At 40.4% G+C, this 18,511-nt stretch overlaps 2 protein-coding genes and 1 long non-coding RNA gene across 5 annotated transcripts in view; 1 reads left to right on the top strand and 2 right to left on the bottom strand.

The window, feature by feature from the left end:
* Positions 1 to 9,533, bottom strand: part of LOC130454509 (uncharacterized) — a 57,103-nt gene extending 47,570 nt beyond the window's left edge. Inside the window, exon 1 of one of the 2 annotated variants that reach the window (XR_008912110.1) lies at positions 8,658 to 9,533. This is a non-coding gene — a long non-coding RNA (uncharacterized LOC130454509). Of the gene's footprint in view, positions 1 to 1,046; positions 2,721 to 8,657 lie in introns of those variants that run through there. The other variant, XR_008912111.1, reaches the window with a different exon arrangement.
* Positions 1 to 14,988, top strand: part of PLEKHG7 (pleckstrin homology and RhoGEF domain containing G7) — a 90,745-nt gene extending 75,757 nt beyond the window's left edge. For both annotated transcript variants that reach the window (XM_007503208.3, XM_007503207.3), the window contains exons 15-17: positions 2,699 to 2,852; positions 7,251 to 7,348; positions 9,519 to 14,988. In XM_007503208.3, coding sequence (XP_007503270.2) covers positions 2,699 to 2,852; positions 7,251 to 7,348; positions 9,519 to 9,623 — 357 coding nt within the window. In that variant the 3' untranslated portion in view covers positions 9,624 to 14,988. The remainder of the gene's footprint in view (positions 1 to 2,698; positions 2,853 to 7,250; positions 7,349 to 9,518) is intronic.
* EEA1 (early endosome antigen 1) overlaps positions 13,319 to 18,511 on the bottom strand; it is a 140,504-nt gene continuing 135,311 nt past the window's right edge. The window contains exons 28-29 of the mRNA XM_007503209.3: positions 18,237 to 18,335; positions 13,319 to 17,418 (exon numbers count right to left, since the gene is read on the bottom strand). Of these exons, the coding sequence (XP_007503271.2) occupies positions 17,296 to 17,418; positions 18,237 to 18,335 (222 nt within the window). The 3' untranslated portion in view covers positions 13,319 to 17,295. The remainder of the gene's footprint in view (positions 17,419 to 18,236; positions 18,336 to 18,511) is intronic.

An 18,511-nucleotide genomic window follows, 5' to 3' on the forward strand; every position in this document is an offset into this window, starting at 1 on the left:
AGGGGGCAGCTGGGTAGCTCAGTGGATTGAGAGCCAGGCCTAGAGACGGGAGGTCCTAGGTTCAAATCTGGCCTCAGACACTTCCCAGCTGTGTGACCCTGGGCAAGTCACTTGACCCCCATTGCCTAGCCCTTACCACCCTTCTGCCTTGGAGCCAATACACAGTACTGACTCCAAGACGGAAGTTAAGAGTTTAAAAAAAAAAGAAAAAGAAAATTATATAAAAAAAAAAGAGGTCACATTCGAACGTAGGTCCTCCTGACCTTGCTCTCTATCCATAGAACCACCTAGCTGCTTTTCTCCTTTGATTGTCATCTTGCCTACAATACAGATGGAAAAAATTAGAAACCATTTTTGCTTTCCTTTGTATTAATCACTAGCCTCAGTTCATGTGAGCTTCTAACATTATCATTACAGGACCATGTCATTCTTTTATCTCCCTCCTCTGTTATTGCCCTTTGCTTCCATCCTCTGTGTATGTCTTCCAAAAATTTAAACACGTTGTAAGTTGTTTGCACCCAATATGCATCTCTCTGTTTGGTACCTTAGTGCTCCTGAGTCCCTACTGTTCCATTCAATGACCATCTTAATGCAGAGAATCTTTTTGAACTGTTTCATGCATTGATATGCATCATGGAAAAAGCATTGGACAAGCAGGGGCGCCATGTCAAGTTCCTTCTCCCTCTTTGGGGCTCAGTTTCTTTGGCTGTTCAACAGGGATAATAACCTTCCAGGGTTGTGTGAAGATCAGTGGAGATTTTTATAAAGAGCTTAGCACCGTGTTTGGCACATAATAGATGCCTAATGTTTATTCCTTTCCCTCGACCCCTCCCCAATCATACCAATGAAATCACAGATGCAATCCCAAGCTTCTTGCCATCGCAAAGGCACTAGAAGTCAGAAATACCCTAATTTTATTTGTCCAATTGGAAGACCCTGCCTAAAAAGAATGATGGGGCTACAGTGATGGATGGAACAGTTAATGAGAGGCAAATGGCTGATGAGACCACAACGTCCCTTAGGGAAGAAAATATTTATATACTTACCCTTGTTGTCTGCCTCCAGTTTCAGGGTGAACCAAGAATTTCCTGCCTGACTTCTGTTTCCCATTTAGGAAGCATCCCCAGAGCTTAGACTAGGAGGTGAGAGAGGAGACGAGACGTTTGTGGTCTCTTCGATAAAATAGCTTTTTGAAGGAAAGAGTGAGGTCAAGGAAGGGAGACTATATCTTTAGTTAAGAAAGAGAGTGTGGCTCCTTGCCTACCATTCCCTCTTTGATGAATTGATTCCTTCCAAGTGCCTAGCATCGCTCTGGACCCTGGAGATACTGTGACAAAAATGAAACCATTTCCTGCCCTCAAGGAACTTACATTCGATGCCTGTAGAGGGGGAGCCAATATAATTTGGCAAAGGGAGAACACATTATTTCCCAGATTAGAAAGGACTCCATGAAAGAGGTGGAACATGAGTGGAGCACTGAATGGAGCATGGAGGGGAGGAGGAGAGCGTTCCAGGCATGGGGAATAATTTATACAAAAGCATCAGGATTCAGGGTCATCAAATGGAATAACAGGTGGGCTCAAAATGTGAAGTAAGCTTTGGGAAGTAGGTTGGAGCCAGATTGTCAAGTACTTTAAATGCCAACCAATGGCTTACCACTGACAGTCAAGTGCAATGGGACCTTGAAAGAAGCATTATGGCCAAAACATTCATGGCTTGGAATCATCCACAAGTCATGCCATTATTTTAGGCAAATTATTACTAATCTACTAATGTTTTGAATTTCATTTCCATTATGCAAATAAGGATCATTTCTATCTTTTTAAAATTGCCTCATCTCTTATTTTTAAATTGATTGCAACAATTTGTAGACTTGAGGGTCCAGAATTTATCTGGAGTCTATGCCATTTGTAACATCCCTGGTGATTGGATCCCAATTTTAGCATGGCTAGAATCATTTCATCCCTCTTTATCCTTTCATCTTTCTCCTTAAAGGTTTCAAATTTTTAGGAAAGGGAATCTTTTCATGAGTGTAATGATGATAAACATCCAGTGACCGTGGATTTCAAAGGTGAATGAATAGGGACAGCTGGGTGGCTCAGGGGATAGAGGGCCAGGTCTGGAAATGGGTGGCCCTGGCTTCAGATATGACCTCAGATACTTCCCAGTTGTATGACCCTGGACAAGTCACTTAACCCTCATTGCCTAGCCCTTATCACTTTTTCTGCCTAGGAACTAATACTTAGTATTGATTCTGAGACAGAAGGTAAGGATTTGGTTTTGTTTGTTCTTTTAAGTAAATGAATGAATGAAATAACCTTTTAAAGTCTTTACTATGTGCCTAGCCCTCTGCTGGATGCTGAGGATAGAAAGAAAAGTCAAAAAGCCAACCAAAAGAAAAACAAAAGAAAATAATAGCCCCTGCCCTCAAGGAGCTCACAGTCTAATGGGGAAGACAACATGCAAACAACTATGTTCGAGCAAGATATTGACAGGATATATTGAAGATAATCTCAGAGGAAAGGTTTCTTGTAGAGGACAGAATTTCAGTTGCAACCTAAATTATTGGGGAATTGTTTATTCTCAGAGCCCAGGAAGCACCAGAATGGGCTGTTTACAATGTAAAAGTATCATGAATAAGTCACAATTTGGGTATGTTCTTTTGAATTTATTGAATAATTTCCTTCTTTCATTTCAGAAACTTGGGGGCTCAGACTTGGGTTTAGTCTGCCCCTCCCTTACCCCTGAGCTACAGGCGATGATTAAAGAAGGTGGTTCTTGTACAGTACTTGATCAACCCATTCCTTTGGACCGGCTGGTGGTTAAAAGTATTGACCCATTCCATGTATCAGGTAGACTTCTGCCTTTGTGATACTGCTTCTGTTTGTCATCAAAATTTTCCATTGCCCAATTGTTTAACCACAGAGGCCACACAAAAATCTGATAGCCGCCATAATATGAATCATCATATTACTGAATATAATTAGACTGTACCCCCATAGAATCTGGCCAGGTTTGTTTAAAAAAAAAACACACAGGTGTGATTGGACTATTCTTCAAGTCCTCTAGGAAGAAGAATCCTTTTAACAGATTTAGTCTGGAGAAATAGAGAAGTGGGGTAAGGAAAAGTCCTGGAATCTGCAGGTAGGGTATGGGGAAAATTGATGGATTTGGAGTCCCTTAACCTGATCTGGAATCTGTTATTTTAGGACCAAGTGATCATTGGCTTAGAGCTAAAAGGGACCTTAGAGGGGACCTAGCCCAATTCTTTCATATCCAGATGAGGAAAGGGAGGTTTGGAGAAATTAGTTTGTTGACTTGACCATGGTCACATAGCTAGGAAGGACAGAGGTGGGGGTGTGAACCCAGTCATTCTAGTCTTGGCAGTCAGAATTGGAGTTCCTATACTGTACTGCCCAGCTCAATGATTTCCCTTGGCCTCATTTTCCTCATTTGTCATATGGGGCTAAGAATGAAGAGTAATATGGTATTATGGATAGAAAGTGAAGTGGGCTCAACATCTCTTCTGATTCATACTGTGTCACTTATTTTTAGAATCTGAGCTTATATATCTGTCCAGGCAAGTCTGGGCCTGATTCTGTCATTAAATTGCTGTCTAGGATATTCTGTCTAAAGTTCCAGAGTATTTCCATTAGTCTAGCCACGTCCTGTGAGGCTTGGCACCAGAGCTGGCCACCTGTGGATACACATTTTGACTACAGAAATGCATTAAGACCATCCCCTTGGTCCGAAAAGGTCCTGTCGTCTGCATCAATGGTGGGGTGTCCACACTGAACAAATCCCAAATCCCTGATGGTTGAGATCAGGCATAATCTGCCTAAGTAACCTAGATGAATGAGAGGGATAGCTCTGGAGCAGTTTCCTATTTGTGAGAAGGGCTAGATAGGGAGACACTGTATGAGCTGATACTCTGGGACCTCTCTAGCATACAAAAAGTTCCAGGATGCTACAGAACTTTCCTCTGAGGAGTTTGTTTAAACTAACACCCATAGCAAGACAGTTTGGATGGAACTGGAAATTGTAAAAAAAAAAAGAGAACTAAACAAGAGAAGTTGAACCGTCCCCTTTCCTCAGTAGTATGTTCCTCAACTCCTTGAGGGTAGGGACAGGTTCTTTGGTTTGTATCCTCAGTGCCCTTTTACAGAAAGCAAGGCATAGGTGATAGATAGCGCCAGTCTCAGGAAAAGGATCATAGAGATCTGGATTCAAATCCTGCCTCTTAATCATATTAGATGTGTGACTTTGGACAAATTATTTAGACATGTCAATGTTTTTCCTTTGCCCTGTAGAAAACTGTGATACTCTAAAGTGTCAAGCAGGAGCTGATATATAGGGGTAGAAGATTTCTTTACACCAAGGAAATCCTAGGTCTGGTTCCAAATAAAATAAACAGAGGATGTCTAGCAAAGCAAAAAGCAGTTCCTGCCCTCAAGAGCATACTTGTGAACCATCAGTTGAGACAGAGATGGTTTACAAGAATCATCCAGAGTGGATGGTCAAGATATATTAGAACTGGGGCTTGAACATGGGAATGGCTCACCTCTGGTTTCAAAACTAGTCCTCTAGCCACTCTATCATATTTTTTTTGTTTGTTTATGGTAAGCACTTAACAAATTGTTGAATTAACTTTTATTTATTTTTTAAATTCAAAGATACTTATTTTCCTAATTTGTGTAATAATAATTTTCAATATACATTTTCCAAATTATAAGATCCAAACTGTCTCCTCCCCTGCCCCAACTCGGAGATGGTAAGTAAGTAGATCTGGACCATTACATGTATTATCATGCAAAACACACTTCCAGATCATTGTAAGAGCTGTGATGAATTTAATTGAAGAGCATCGTTTATAACATGAGAAGCCACACACACACACAGGCACAGAGGTGAGCAACTTACTTGTTATTAAGCCAGTTCAGAATATTGATCCATGTCAAAATAAAATGCCAGAAGATATGCCGGAAGCCACAAGACACAGCAAAGAGAAAGAATTTAGCTAGACTGCCATAAGACCAAAGATGGTAAGACTCCTGGGCTTTGACTTTTTTTTTAATCCTTATTTTCTGTCATAGGTTCAATACAAAATATTGATTCTAAGGTAGAAAAGTGGTAAGAGTTAAATGACTTGCACAGGGTCACACAGCTAGGAAGTATCTAAGGTCAAATTTGAAATCAAGTCTTTTTCACTTCGGCATCTGGCTCTCAGTCTACTGAGCTACCTTCCTACCCCATTTTAATGGAAATTTTTCATAATTGGTCACTATTGGAACTACCATAGACATAATCCATTTCTGTATCTTATGTCTACGTGGGAACTTCTCCTTCTGCCATATTTCCATCATTAGGTAGTTTTTGTCTGGGGAATGTCATTGTCTTCTCTCTCCCCTCCCAAGATTGATCAGACAAGATACATAATGTTAAAAAAAAATGGATAATTAGGTACATGTGATTCTCTACTCCATTATTTAGAAAGGTCATTTTATAAACTCTTTTTGCTTTCCAAGAAAGCATCATGTAGCCATAGTGTTCAAAATCTATCCTTTACTTCTGATCAGAGATGAGAAAGCCAATTACATTTAATAATGGAAATCAATATTCTCACTCAGAGCCAGTCCTGCCTTGAAGAAGTTCTGTCAATCACTACATTTATTGTATTTGGTCAGTAAAAGTAAAGTCAGGGGAGCATCCGTGGATTAATGGTCAACTAAGAAAACCACCGGTCTTCCGTCAGCCCTCTCTGACGTGCTCCCACCTCGTGAGGCTCCAAGGACTGAGCCTGCTCCCTCAGGTTCTAAAAATAAATGGATGGACTACAAAGAATGGGTGGGCTGACAGATTTATATTTCCCCCCATAGCAATCATTCAGGAGAGGCATTTTTAAAGAGGGTCTGCTGGCTAAAAGGCATCTCTTCCCAGAATAGTATTCTGCATGTTCTCTACACTACAACATGCAGACTCTGCCAATATTGTTTGGCTTTCTCACATCTGACCATGTGTGTGTGTGTGTGTGTGTGTGTGTGTGTGTGTGTGTGTTTAGGTGACAATGGCGTGAGTCATATCTTCATTTGTTCATGCATTTTGTTTGGAGATCTAAGGGAGAAAGAAAGGAAGGAAGGAAGGAAGGAAGGAAGGAAGGAAGGAAGGAAGGAAGGAAGGAAGGAAGGAAGGAAGGAAGGCAGGCAGGCAGGAAGGAAGGAAGGGGGAGAGAGAGAGAGAGAAAGAAAGAAAGGAAGGAAGGAAGGAAGGAAGGAAGGAAGGAAGGAAGGAAGGAAGGAAGGAAGGAAGGAAGGAAGGAAGGCAGGCAGGAAGGAAGGAAGGGGAGAGAGAGAGAAAAGAAGGAAGGAAGGAAGGAAGGAAGGAAGGAAGGAAGGAAGGAAGGAAGGAAGGAAGGAAGGAAGGAAGGAAGGAAGGAAGGAAGGAAGGAAGAGGATCTAAAGGGGTGTGGGAACTACTTTCCTACCACTGATTGTTTCCTGATATAAATATTTTTATCAAGAAAACATATCCTTAAAGTGTCTAGCGTGAGGGTCATGAATCTTCAAAGGTTTCTTCTTTAAAGGCAGCAGGGGGAGTGAGTAGGGATGGCCTCAAGGGTTAGAAAGACCTGGGCTCAGGGGCAGCTGGGTGGCTCAGTGGATGGAGAGCCAGACCTGGAGACAGAAGGTCCTCAGTTCAAATCTGGCCTCAGATACTTGGTCACTGTGTCACTTAACTCCCATTGCCTTGCTCTTTATCATTCTTCTGACCTGGAACTGATACTTAGTGTTGATTCCAAGATGGAAGGTAAGGGATTTTAAAAAATGTCTAGGTTGTTCCATGAAGAGTGAGCCATTTCTCATCATTTGCATGGATAATCGGGAAGCAGGATGAAGTCATGGAAAGAGCACCAGCTTGGTGTCCGAAGTCTACCATTGAATCCTAGCTACTTCCTACCTGTGTGACCTTAATCAAATACTTAGCCATTTGGAGTCTCAGACTCCTCGGCTCCAAAATGAGGGGGTTGAACTAGATTACCTCTTAGACCCATTCCAGCTTGAAGTCCATGATGCTTTCTTTGCATTACACTTCCTCAAGTTTCATCACATTCCTCAAGACATCATTCAGAATTCACTTTCTCTATCTGCTCCAATTTCCCTCAAACAAATCCTCATTGAAGCAACTGGAAACTATTCAGATTTTATTACTGAATAATGAGTTAAACTTGTGTCACTGTAATTGTCTCTTTCTAGTCTTTGGGCTAAGAAATGCTTTCCTTCTACAACACGAAAACCGTTATCAACAGTGTATAGCAGCCTTCTTGTTGCAAGCGCAAACAGAAGCTGCAAAAGTAAGTATTTCACTTAATTATGTCTTCTGATTTTCAGTTTTTACAGGAGAAAATAATCCACCCAAAACATCATTACTTTAAAAATTATGAAGAAGCTGGGTAGCTCAATGGATTGAGAGCTAAGCTAGCCAGGAGGTCCTGGATCCAAATCTGGCCTCAGATACTTCCTGGCTAGGTGACCTTAGACAAGTCACTTAACCCAGTTTGCCTGGACTTACCCTTCTTCTGCCTTGGAACCAATACACAGTATTGATTCTAAGGTGGAAGGCAAGGGTTTAAAAAAATTATGAAGAATGAGATAAGTATTTTTGGTAAGGGGACAGAAGCAAGCTGGCCCATTCTTTGGTGTGTCCGATTCTGTGTTGCCCAGATGGACTATAGAGCTTCACCCAGTCAAGCCAGAGTTTTCCATCATTTTAAAGTTCAAAACACCGTCCTACAAACGTTGCCATCTTCCATGCAACAATGAGGGAAACCAGACTGCCTCTGAATGGGGCCAGGAGTTTCCCTTCTTTTGCCTGCTCGCCATTTAGCAAAATTCCATGATCCCAAGTAACTGACCTACAATCAGATGATGCCAAGTGTTGGTTGGGTTTCTAGTTGGGAGAGATGTAGGCTTAGTTACTCAGCTGTTAGAAATATTCTCATCAGAAAACACAAGAAATAAGAATCAGGCAAGAATGTTGCAAATAATGTTGTAAATAAGAATGGCCAGGAACTGTTAATATAGGAATGTTAAGGGGGGAAATTGGAATGCGGTATCTCCTTTACTGCTTGTGGCTACTGATATGTACTTGGTTCTGGCCTGCGCAAGGATAATTGCTAAAGACAGATATTAAAAACAAACACCCCCCCCCCTATTTAATAACTATTAAGGTGAAGGAAAAGTAAGGAAACATAAACAAAAGTTTTGAGGATTAGGATTCTCTAGTCTAAACTAAAGACTAAAGTTTTTCCTACTCCCTTTAGCCTGCAAAGGCTGTCTTCCTGATCAAGGAACTTGGGCCTCCTTGAAACTCCTCATCTATCACTAAAAATACCCAAAACAATACTAAATAACCTTATGCTAATCACTAATCCTCTTATTATATATATTTACTGTCTCTGTAAATCTCCTTCGGTCCTGAATCAGTTGGTAATCCTCTCACTCTCTGCCCACTGCCAGCCCTTCTGGGCCTACTTAGGCTTTTTAGGCCTCACCAGGCCTCAAAGTGGCTGGGCCCTCTCATCAGCCACACAGAAAAAAAACAGTCTCTCTCTTTCTCTTTTCTGTTGATTTCCCCCCCAAACTTATTCCAGAAACTCTAACCTGTTCTCCTCCTTCTCCTGCCACTGGGTTTTTTCAGGGTTCTAAGGAACAGAAAAACCAGGCTTCTCCGAGGCCCAAAACCCACCAGGAGACTGTTGGTGGTTGGAAAACACCAATTGACTCTGGCTACCCAGAATTCCAACCGCCTCACTACCCAAGATTCTGTCTGGTCTTAAAGAAACCTTACCCACTATTCTTTACCCTGTCCTCAGCTGCTAATTAATCTTAATACAGCTACATAAAAATTCCTACAATAAACAAAAAGAATCCATTATTCATCAGGAAACCAATTCCTCGAGATGACAGCTCACTCCTGGTTCACGTTAGGATTTCTATCTCCATTCTCTTTTCCACACCACTCATTTTCCCTGCACTTTAACATTATGCTTACTATTGCCTTTCCTACGTGAGCTGTATTGTAGCATTTTCTCATTCATGAATTTATACAAAATGCTTCAATGTTCTCACAATACTTCACAAGTAAGAAAACATGAACTGGACTAAGGGAGATACAGTATAATGCAGTGGATAGATGGCCATCTTTAATGGCCAAGAAGTAGGCTTCAAGTCCCATCCTTGATTGATTCTGACCTGGAGACCTTGGGGAAGTCACTGAATTCCCTTCCCACCGACTATGCAACTGTGTGATTCAGTGGTACCATTGAATGTATATATCCTATGATAGTCTATACCCAGCATCCTCTATGTGGATGGAACCATAGGTTGAGATCCCCTCGCCCAAAAAAAGGGCTCCAATGTTTAGCGCAAGTATAAATAGATGGAAAATATGGATCCAAATTTAAAATGTGAGACACTAGTTTGATCCTACTAAAAGGAGTTTTTTTTTTTTAACTCTTACAGAAAACATGGATGGCACAAATAACAACGGCAGCCTCTTGCTACATGAAGAGATACGAGACAAAGAAATCCTCGTGTACTTTGCCCGCAGAGTCCTCTGAGATCTAGAGGATTCGCTGTCACCCTCCGGCTCATGATAGAGGCCGGGCCTGTGATTTTAGTGACAGAATGAGGAGGAGGCCTCTACCAGCTCGACGCCATCTTTGTAGTTTAGAGCCTGAGGGCAGCCTGCAGCGGCTGATCAGCAGCCACCAGGAGGCGGCAGAGGCAGGCCTTGGCAGGTTTTCCTGGCTTCCGGGCCAGCTCTCCAGCCGCTACACCAGGCGTCCTCTTTTTATATATTTAGGGCTAAATGACAATTCTAACGGAACTCCCGAGACCTTCCCCCTTCTGAAATAGGATGATCCAGCTCAGGGAGCCCCCAGAGTAGAGACAGGCAGATGGAAACACTTGGGGGGCTCCAGGCGAGTGCTTGAGACCAAACGTTCTGGTTCTCAGAATATCTGGTGACGTTTCCAGGAGCCTTGAACGATGTTCAGGTAAGATTAGAATGAAGTGGAGGGAGATGTTCTGCCTCTAATCTAGGAGTTCTTAACTTGAGAACTGGGATTAAAATATACATACACGTATATAGGCATACACACATAAAAATATTCCAACATGATTGTTTCCCTTGTAAACTTATGTATTTTATCCATTTAAAAACATTATTCCAGCAAGGGGTTCGTAGTTTTAACCAATTGTCAAAGCAATGCATAACACACACACAAAAGGGGGATCCCCACCCGCTATGAAAGCGGCTCGTAGGGTGGAAAGAGGCCTACACTTGGAGTCAGGAAAGACCTGGGTTCAAATCTCATTTTGGACACCAATTTATTGGCCTAAGGAAATCCATTTAACATTTCTGAGCCTCCGTTTCCTCATTTGTTATTGTTGTCAGTCCTGCTGTTTGAGCAGAATGTGGGCCTAACAAAGGAATGCTAGTCATTGCTTTAGCTCGGCAAACATCGGTCGTTTTATTTTAAACCGTGCCTTGGCGATGAAAAATGAAACAAGGGGGGAGGGAGGCCTCACATGTTCTTACCAAGTAGACGGACATACAACCCTCATTTTCTCATTTGGTGTTCAGAATGTGCGTGCAATGACGGTCCAGTGGGGAAGAGCCGGGGCTTGCGAGTCAGAGGGTCTGGGCTCTGCCACTGACCTGGGCGCATGTGAGCAATTCACAACTTCCCTAAGCCTCAGTTTCTTCTTCTGTAAAATGAGGAGATGCTACCTCTGAAGTCCCTTCTATGACCCCAATGAGTGAATTAAAAAAATAATTTCTCTTGAAAGAAAATTAAGTTCTTCAAGCTTAACGTTTTCTCCATATCATCAAACTTTTTTTTTTATCATTTTGAAGGGCCTTCCCAGTAAATTCCTTTTATTCAACAATAACCCCATTTGCTTTTAATATAAAAAAAGCTTCTAGTTGTTGATCAATTACTAAATTGACTTGAGCAAAATCAAGTCGAAATAAACATGATCAAGCCTAGCGTCTATAGAGTGAGCAGATAGAGGTCAAGGGACTTGCTCAGGGTCACACAGCCAGTCAAGTAACTGAGGTTAGATTTGAACTCGAGTGTTCCTGACTCTAGGACCGAGTCTCTGTTCGTTGTGCCAACCAGCTGCCTTTATCTTTTGGGAAGTGCGAGGAGACACATTTCATTGCCCAGAGCGAAGGTTTGAAATAGGCTGCCCTAAAATGTAGATACAAGAAGGCTGGAAAGGGAAAGACGTTCCCCTCCTAGACGACAGGAAATGTGATTCTGTGTTTGTAGACGGCATGGAGGTAGCTGGAAAATAAGAGAACTAGAAGGCATGAAGAGCGGGAGGCCTGGACAGAGCTGCTGACGGTGGTCCAGATGGACCCTAAATTCCCGGGGGGGGGAGGGGAGGGGGGAAAGATGTCACACATGTCAAGTGGTACCTGGGCCCTGCTGGGCACACACGTGACACTGATGTAGGGGCTGCTGGTGCATCCTAAGCTAAATGATGAATGCTTATAAAGTGCTTTCGGGTGTGTAAAACACTCTCTCGTTGGATCCTCCCAATACCATGAGGTAGTAAAGAGAGTGCGCTCTTTCTACAAGTGAGGACACTGAGGCGCGGAGAGAGGACGTCGTTTAATGGCGTCTGAAATGGGCCTCGAACCAGGCTCCTGACTCCAGATCCAGGTCTTCCTTCTATAGCAGAGGTTCTCAAAGTGAAGTCTGGGGGTTGCTGGGGAGCCCCGAGCCTCTTCCAGGGCTTCAGGAGGGCCCAAACGATGCTCCCAGCAAGATGTGCGTGTCAGCGTACCCATGGGAACGAAGGCTCTCTGGGGTCTCCAATGGTTGTTAGGCGTGTCAATGAGCCCCACTTACTCCACCACGGGGTCGGCAGAGAACCCTGGAAAATAGAGAGCAGGGCTCGCTGGGATTGCCTCCTCGTGACCGGCGCTGGAGTCTGTAAACATCTGGGGCGTGCACAGGGGGGTGAGCAGACACGCGCACCTCTCCTCCCATCCTCCAGCCGTGCCTTAGGACGAGCAGGCGAAGCGAGCTTGTAAACAGGACATCGCAAAGGCGCCGGGCCTCAGCGTCCCGTCCTGGCAGCGCCGCTGGAGACATAAAGCTGGAGTCGCAGTGATCAGAGAAAAGGAAGCTAAGCTTATTCAGTTGTTTGTTTGTTTTTATTAAAGAGAAGAACCACCTTCGGGCCTGTAGGGGCGGGATGTGGATGGCGAGGCTGCTCTGGGTTCACCGGCAGGCAGAGGACGTAGGAATAGCTTCTCGGCTATGGAGTTGGGACTCCCCTCTAAAGAAAGAGTTTAACTCTTCAGTGGAGACTAAGGAAAAGTAGAGATGTGTCCTTAATGATGAAACATCTAAAATGAGGGAGAGGGCAATATATACCAGAGCCTTACTAAGGTCTCTTCAAGCCCTAAAATTCTTTGAATCATATTAACAGAACCTAGGAAGGGTTGCTTTTCCTCAGTTAATTCCACACAAGGAGGAGAAAACACATATTTAGAAAAAATCTTTAACTTTTCTGAAACAAGTCCATAAAGATCTTTGTAATCCCACAACACGGCAATTCTAACTCTTTTTTAAAACCTTGTCCTCTGTCTTTGAATCAATACTAAGTCTTAAGTTTGAAGGCAGAAGAGCAGGTTAGGGCTAGGGAACTGGGGTAAAGTGACTTGCCCAGGGTCACATAGCTAGGAAGTACGAGACCAGATTTGAACCCAGGACCTCCCTTCTCTAGGCTCTCTATCCCCTGAGCCACCTAGAAGCCCCACTAACTTTTAAGAAATACTCCACAACATATCAGTAGATTACCCATTGGTCAAAAACCCAGAAAATCATATGGGACATAGCCAGAGGACTTCCCTTTTGTGGACTTGGTGTCTCAAAGCGTACTGGACAGTGGTGAGAAGCAACAGGCACTCAATTTTCAAACAGGGATGGACAAAAGCTTACAACATGATATGATTTTCCACTGATATCTTGTCATTGTAACACAATGATCAATGGTGAAAAGGTGGGGAAAAAAATCCCAAAGCAAAATGGGACAGATAAACTGTACAATGAAGGAAATTAGTCGTCCCTCTTTAAAAGCTTGCATTTTTTCCTTATTAATTACTTAACTTCTAGAGTTTGAACAAACGAAAATACTTACCAAGTGTACTATGTTCCTATTCAATCTGCTACAAATAAATTCATTCAGAACAAATTTCCTGTCTCAAATGGAAAAGACCGCGTGTTATCATACACGACAACTGCTAGAAAGAGGGTTTTTATTAATATTCTTTTAACAGATTAAAAAACAAATGCAACAAGCCTCCTTCCAATGCTCTTTATACAGAGTTAGGTACCACCTTCTGGCAGCACCATTAGGTACAATTAGAATCAATTGCCATCCCATCCTGAGTTCAGGTAATACAGTGCACGCTGAACTTAACTCTTCCACGATATAAGGCACGAGCACATGATCACAAGTAGTAAATACAACACAAGTGAAGAATCCAAAAGTCAGATAAAAAATTCATGCAAACCCATCTACAGATAATGAAGATGATCCAGTTCCCAGAAGTACGTGTCATGTACACATCACTGCATCGTGTTACCAGCCTACTGTACACAGCAAGAACTTAGTGATTTCAAATTCTATTTTGTACATGTTTACATCAATTCCATAGGTCTATGCACAATATTCACATCTGCAATGATAATGAAAAATTAGAATCCAGGCAAATGGCAATTAAGACAGGATCATGTGTGGCACGCTTTCATCATAGAATACCATTCATCAAGTTTGTGTCTAGGAATGCGAAGTTAATGGCACATTTGATTTTGTGGATGATAATATTTGTGGTTGAATAACCAAAGTGCATATAAAATTCCCAGTGGTCATAGAGACCCCATTTATCAAAGTGTGTGATAATAATCTGCTCTTTACTTACGGGGGAAAAAAAGAAACATCTTTATGACAGGTTTAAAGAAAAGAATTCCTTTTATAAATCTCAGAACTGTACAATTTAAAAATAATCACAAGAATCACTTCTTTTGTGGCAATGGGATACAAATAATTTTGGCAATTATTATGTAACACTACCAGGAGGAAGCCCTACTCAAAATTAGCTCAATTCCACACTAAGAGGTAGTTGAAACAAAATGCTATTCATATCCTGTACTGAGGTTTTCTGTTTATCCCCACCCCCACCCACCCTGGCTTTTTTCATTACAAAAGAGACAAATCCTGTACAAGCAGCATTTTCAATCTTCTTTCTACAAAAGCTCTATAGGTGCAGTCTGGTGTACACTAAACCAGCAAGGCTTGCCTTTTTTTTTTTTAAATATCATTTCTGTGTCTGGATTTGAATTCACCAGCCTACTTTATAGTAATGCCACATCACAGATCTGAACCTGCCAGCTGGAATTTATAGACACAAGAATAGCGCCTAGCAGTCACACATTTGGAGTATGTAGCCCAGGAGCATAATTCAATCTTTTTTAAGGGATAATTTCTTTTTGTTTCCAAAATAGCTTTAGCTTCACAAATTAAGAGCAAAGAGCTTTGTGGCAGTGAGAACATCAGCATCACTCACTTGTGAGAAAGCATGAAGGATCTTGTGACATGGATGGAAATGAGAAAAGCAATCAGATTAAACACTTAAGAGCATTTCTTTAATAGTCTCCATCGTATTTTTCTTGTGGAGAGGGAAGGGGCATTCAGTGCATCCCATAACAAGGGAAGAAGGGAGCCGAGAATCTAATCCTGAGGAATTTTCATATTTATTGTTCTAAAAACTATGTTAACAGGAATCCTGTATGCTTCTGTTTGTCTCTCAGATACTATAAACCAATGTCACTGCATGTGTATCGGTTGTAGATATCAAGGGTAAAACTATTTGGGAAATTTTAAAAATAAAAAGTCCATTTTAACTTCAGAGTAAATAATTCTCTGTTCAATCTATTTTTTATGAAAAACAATTCATTTTCTTTGTCCTATCTGCCTGAGTGCTTATGCTTGTCTCCTTTACAGGGGCTTATTCATTTTCTTTTTATTGATAAAAGGATTTACATGCATGATTCCATTAATAGCTTAGGAAAATTTGACTCCATTACAGTGTATGTCCTTCAGAAATATGTAACTTTGTTTATGGCATGATATTTGAAAACAATCCAGGAAAATATTGACTGCAAAAGAAAAAACTCTTTTGTTCTCATTTTTCCTAGTTATCAATAATTCACTCTTTTTTTCTGATTGCTACATATTATAAATAGGATCACTGATTTGGAGTTGAAGGAATCTTAGAAACTGCTGAGTCCAAGCCCTTCATTTTATAAGAAATGGAGGCTAAGAAAGATTGACTTGCCCTGGGTCACACAGCTAATAAGTGTGGAACGTAGAATTTGAACTCAAGGTCTTCAGGACTCATGTTTAGCACTGTGTTCATTTTTTTTTTAATTTTTTATTTTGTAGAAAAGGCCAATAACCTAGGGTAACTTCAACTTACTTTGGAAATTCCATCATTCCCAAACTCATAAAAAATATATTAACAATATAATAAAATAAAGGTCTAAAGTCTAAAAGTCTCCAAAATATTCAGATTTCATCTAGGTATGGGTCAGTCTTAAAATCAGCAAGATCATCTAGTTCATCTCCTCTATTTTATTGGTAAGGTCATTGAAGCCCAAAGAGTCTAAATAATTTGGCTGAATTGGGCTAGAACCCAAGTATCTCAGACAGCCAAGCATCCTCTCCACTATACCACAGGATGCTTTCTGTTTCGGCTCAGGTTATAACTTTTGGGATTTTCTGAGGTACTTAGACGGGGCAAAAATGTCTCTCTCTAAGGTAACTAAAGCATTATTTTTCAAAGTAAAAAAGATTTCTCAGATCAAGTGGAAAATTAAGTTCTGGATCAAAATTTGTTGACAATTTTAACACTTAAAATTTTCCACTAATTTACACAAAGAAATATGAAATATTTGAAAACTTAATGATCACTAACCCTTAATCGGTAATTTATTTTTCAATAAATAGGCTAACACTATTTCAATCACCAGTTTTAAGATGCAAAGTTATAAGTCAATTAGATTAGGGGAAGCCAAGTAGTACAAAGGATAGAATGCCAGGTCTGGAGTGAGGAGGACCTGGGTACAACTCTGGCCCCAGCCACTTCCAAGCTCTGTGAGCCTGGGCAAGTCACTTAACCTCCACTGCCCAGCCCTTGTAGCTCTTCTGTCTTAGAACTGATACTAGGAAAGTAAGGATTTCTGTTTGTTTTTTAAAGAGTCAATTAGACATATAACACAGTTTGGGGAGATTATATGAAATAAAAGAAAAAAATGAAAACATTAAAGAACTGAGAATTTCATATTCCTTAAAAACATAAAAGGGGAAAAGTTATATAAAATGGTTAATTTCAGAAGATCAACTTGAAAGTAAGAATAATTTTGTATGAATATAGCATATATTCTCTTTGTGATATTTTTATTTGGGGGGAAAACAGGAGAAAGGAGAAGAGCTGAAAAATACAAAGAGGAAGAGACCAAGAGAAATACTCAAACCTTTCAGATATCTCCCCAAGGGCATGGACAATTACAGAGGAAGGGGCTGGTTTCACAGAAATCTATGAAATGGGCCTAACAGAACTCAATCAGAATAGGATAAAACAAAACCCAGACTTTAAAGTCCCCAAGCAACATTTTTACATCAAAATGGTGCAACTGGACTATGATATAAATGATACAAGAATAAAAAGGGGTTGGCAAGTTTTGTGATGCTGTGCATTATTTTGTAGAGAGGATGTTTACTGCATACAAACACAGGAATATGTAATGTGCAACAAAAATAAACATCTGATAAATTGAATCCTTGTACGTTTCTGCAAGTTAGCTTTTGGAGAAAGTAGAAAAGAAGCTGTGAGATTACTTAAATGTTTGTGAGCAATGAAATTATGTTTAAAAAAATACATTGATATTCTCTGTTCAAAATTTATTTACATTTAACTAGATAATTCTAAACTAGGCATGTTTTCAAGGTAAGTGGAAAGAAAGCAACAGGTGATGAGCCCAAGTCTCACAAAAATAGAAGAGTTTTACTTGATATCAATAAACATTTCAAAATATACTGATTTTGCCAAGTATTACAACCACTGTCCAAATCAAGTAGTAGTCCAAGTACTCTATTAAGTGCATTTATTAAAACTAATGTTAGTGTAATCTGGTTTGATGAACATGATAACTAGTTATCCTTGTAAGTCGTTGAAACAATCATCACAGACACGAACAGGCTTCTTTGAAGAAGGAGTTAAGGCATTTTTGGCTGAACATTCAGCACAAAAGATATTCCCACATTGTCTACAATGATGCTGTGAATGAGAGAAATGATAAATTAAACTTCAAGCATAAGACTGGCCAGGCATCACCAAGAGAGGTACATTCACTTCTAGATATAAGGGGTGCTGCTACACAAAGAAATTGTTTCTTTCATTATCTTCACTAAATGTGAAAGACATTTTTCTTCTTTCTCACCAAATGGAAAAATTTCATTGTATTCACCAATAGAAGAAGACTTTAAATCTTAATTGAGTTTTTTTTAACCCTTACCTTCTGTCCTAGAATCAATACTGTGTATTGGTTCCAAGGCAGAAGAGTGGTAAGAACTAGGCAATGGGGGTCAAGTGACTTGCCCAGGGTCACACAGATAGGAAGTATCTGAGGTCATATTTGAACCCAGGACCTCCTGTCTTTAGGCCTGGCTCTCACCACCCAGCTGCCTCCTTATTTGTATTTTATAATAGAAAAAATACTACATAATCTTATTTCTGTTTAATTCAGAATCTCAATCTAAACTTTCTTTCTCCTAAATAATGCAATGAACTAAAATATTATTCTAGATAGACAGGCAAGGGGATATTGGTTTTTATATTGAAGAATAGGCTCAGGAAATTCTGAGACCAGAGAAACTTGGTGAAGCAGATAACTGAATTTGGACCTTCGAAATCTTAGTCTATACTCAAGACCATGTGAATGATAACCAAGAACCAAATCAAATATCTGAATGCTAATTAAAGTTTCTCATTAAATTTCTGCCAACTTATGTTTTCAGGATACTGGGCTATTTTACTGACTAAAAGTCTGGAGGACTCTGGACACTCATTAATTTGACTGAAATTCCTTTACTTACCCGTCTCACTGTGACTGAAAAGCTTTTCCCACAGGACATACAATTCTGTACTTCATTGTCTTCAGCCCATTTTCTATTTAAAGCTTGCGTATGTTTGATCTGTATATAAAAAAATCATTTCACTATATATCACATAAAAATAAGCAAACATCATAAAACATTTTTAAGAACAACAGATTATTCCTAAAAGCTTACTCTGTTGTAAAAATAAACAAACACTTTTGGGGGAAAAAAATAATTACACATACAAAACACACATACATATATGTATATAT

This window comes from Monodelphis domestica, chromosome 5, assembly GCF_027887165.1.
Source record: "Monodelphis domestica isolate mMonDom1 chromosome 5, mMonDom1.pri, whole genome shotgun sequence".
Classification (NCBI taxonomy): Eukaryota; Metazoa; Chordata; class Mammalia; order Didelphimorphia; family Didelphidae; genus Monodelphis; species Monodelphis domestica.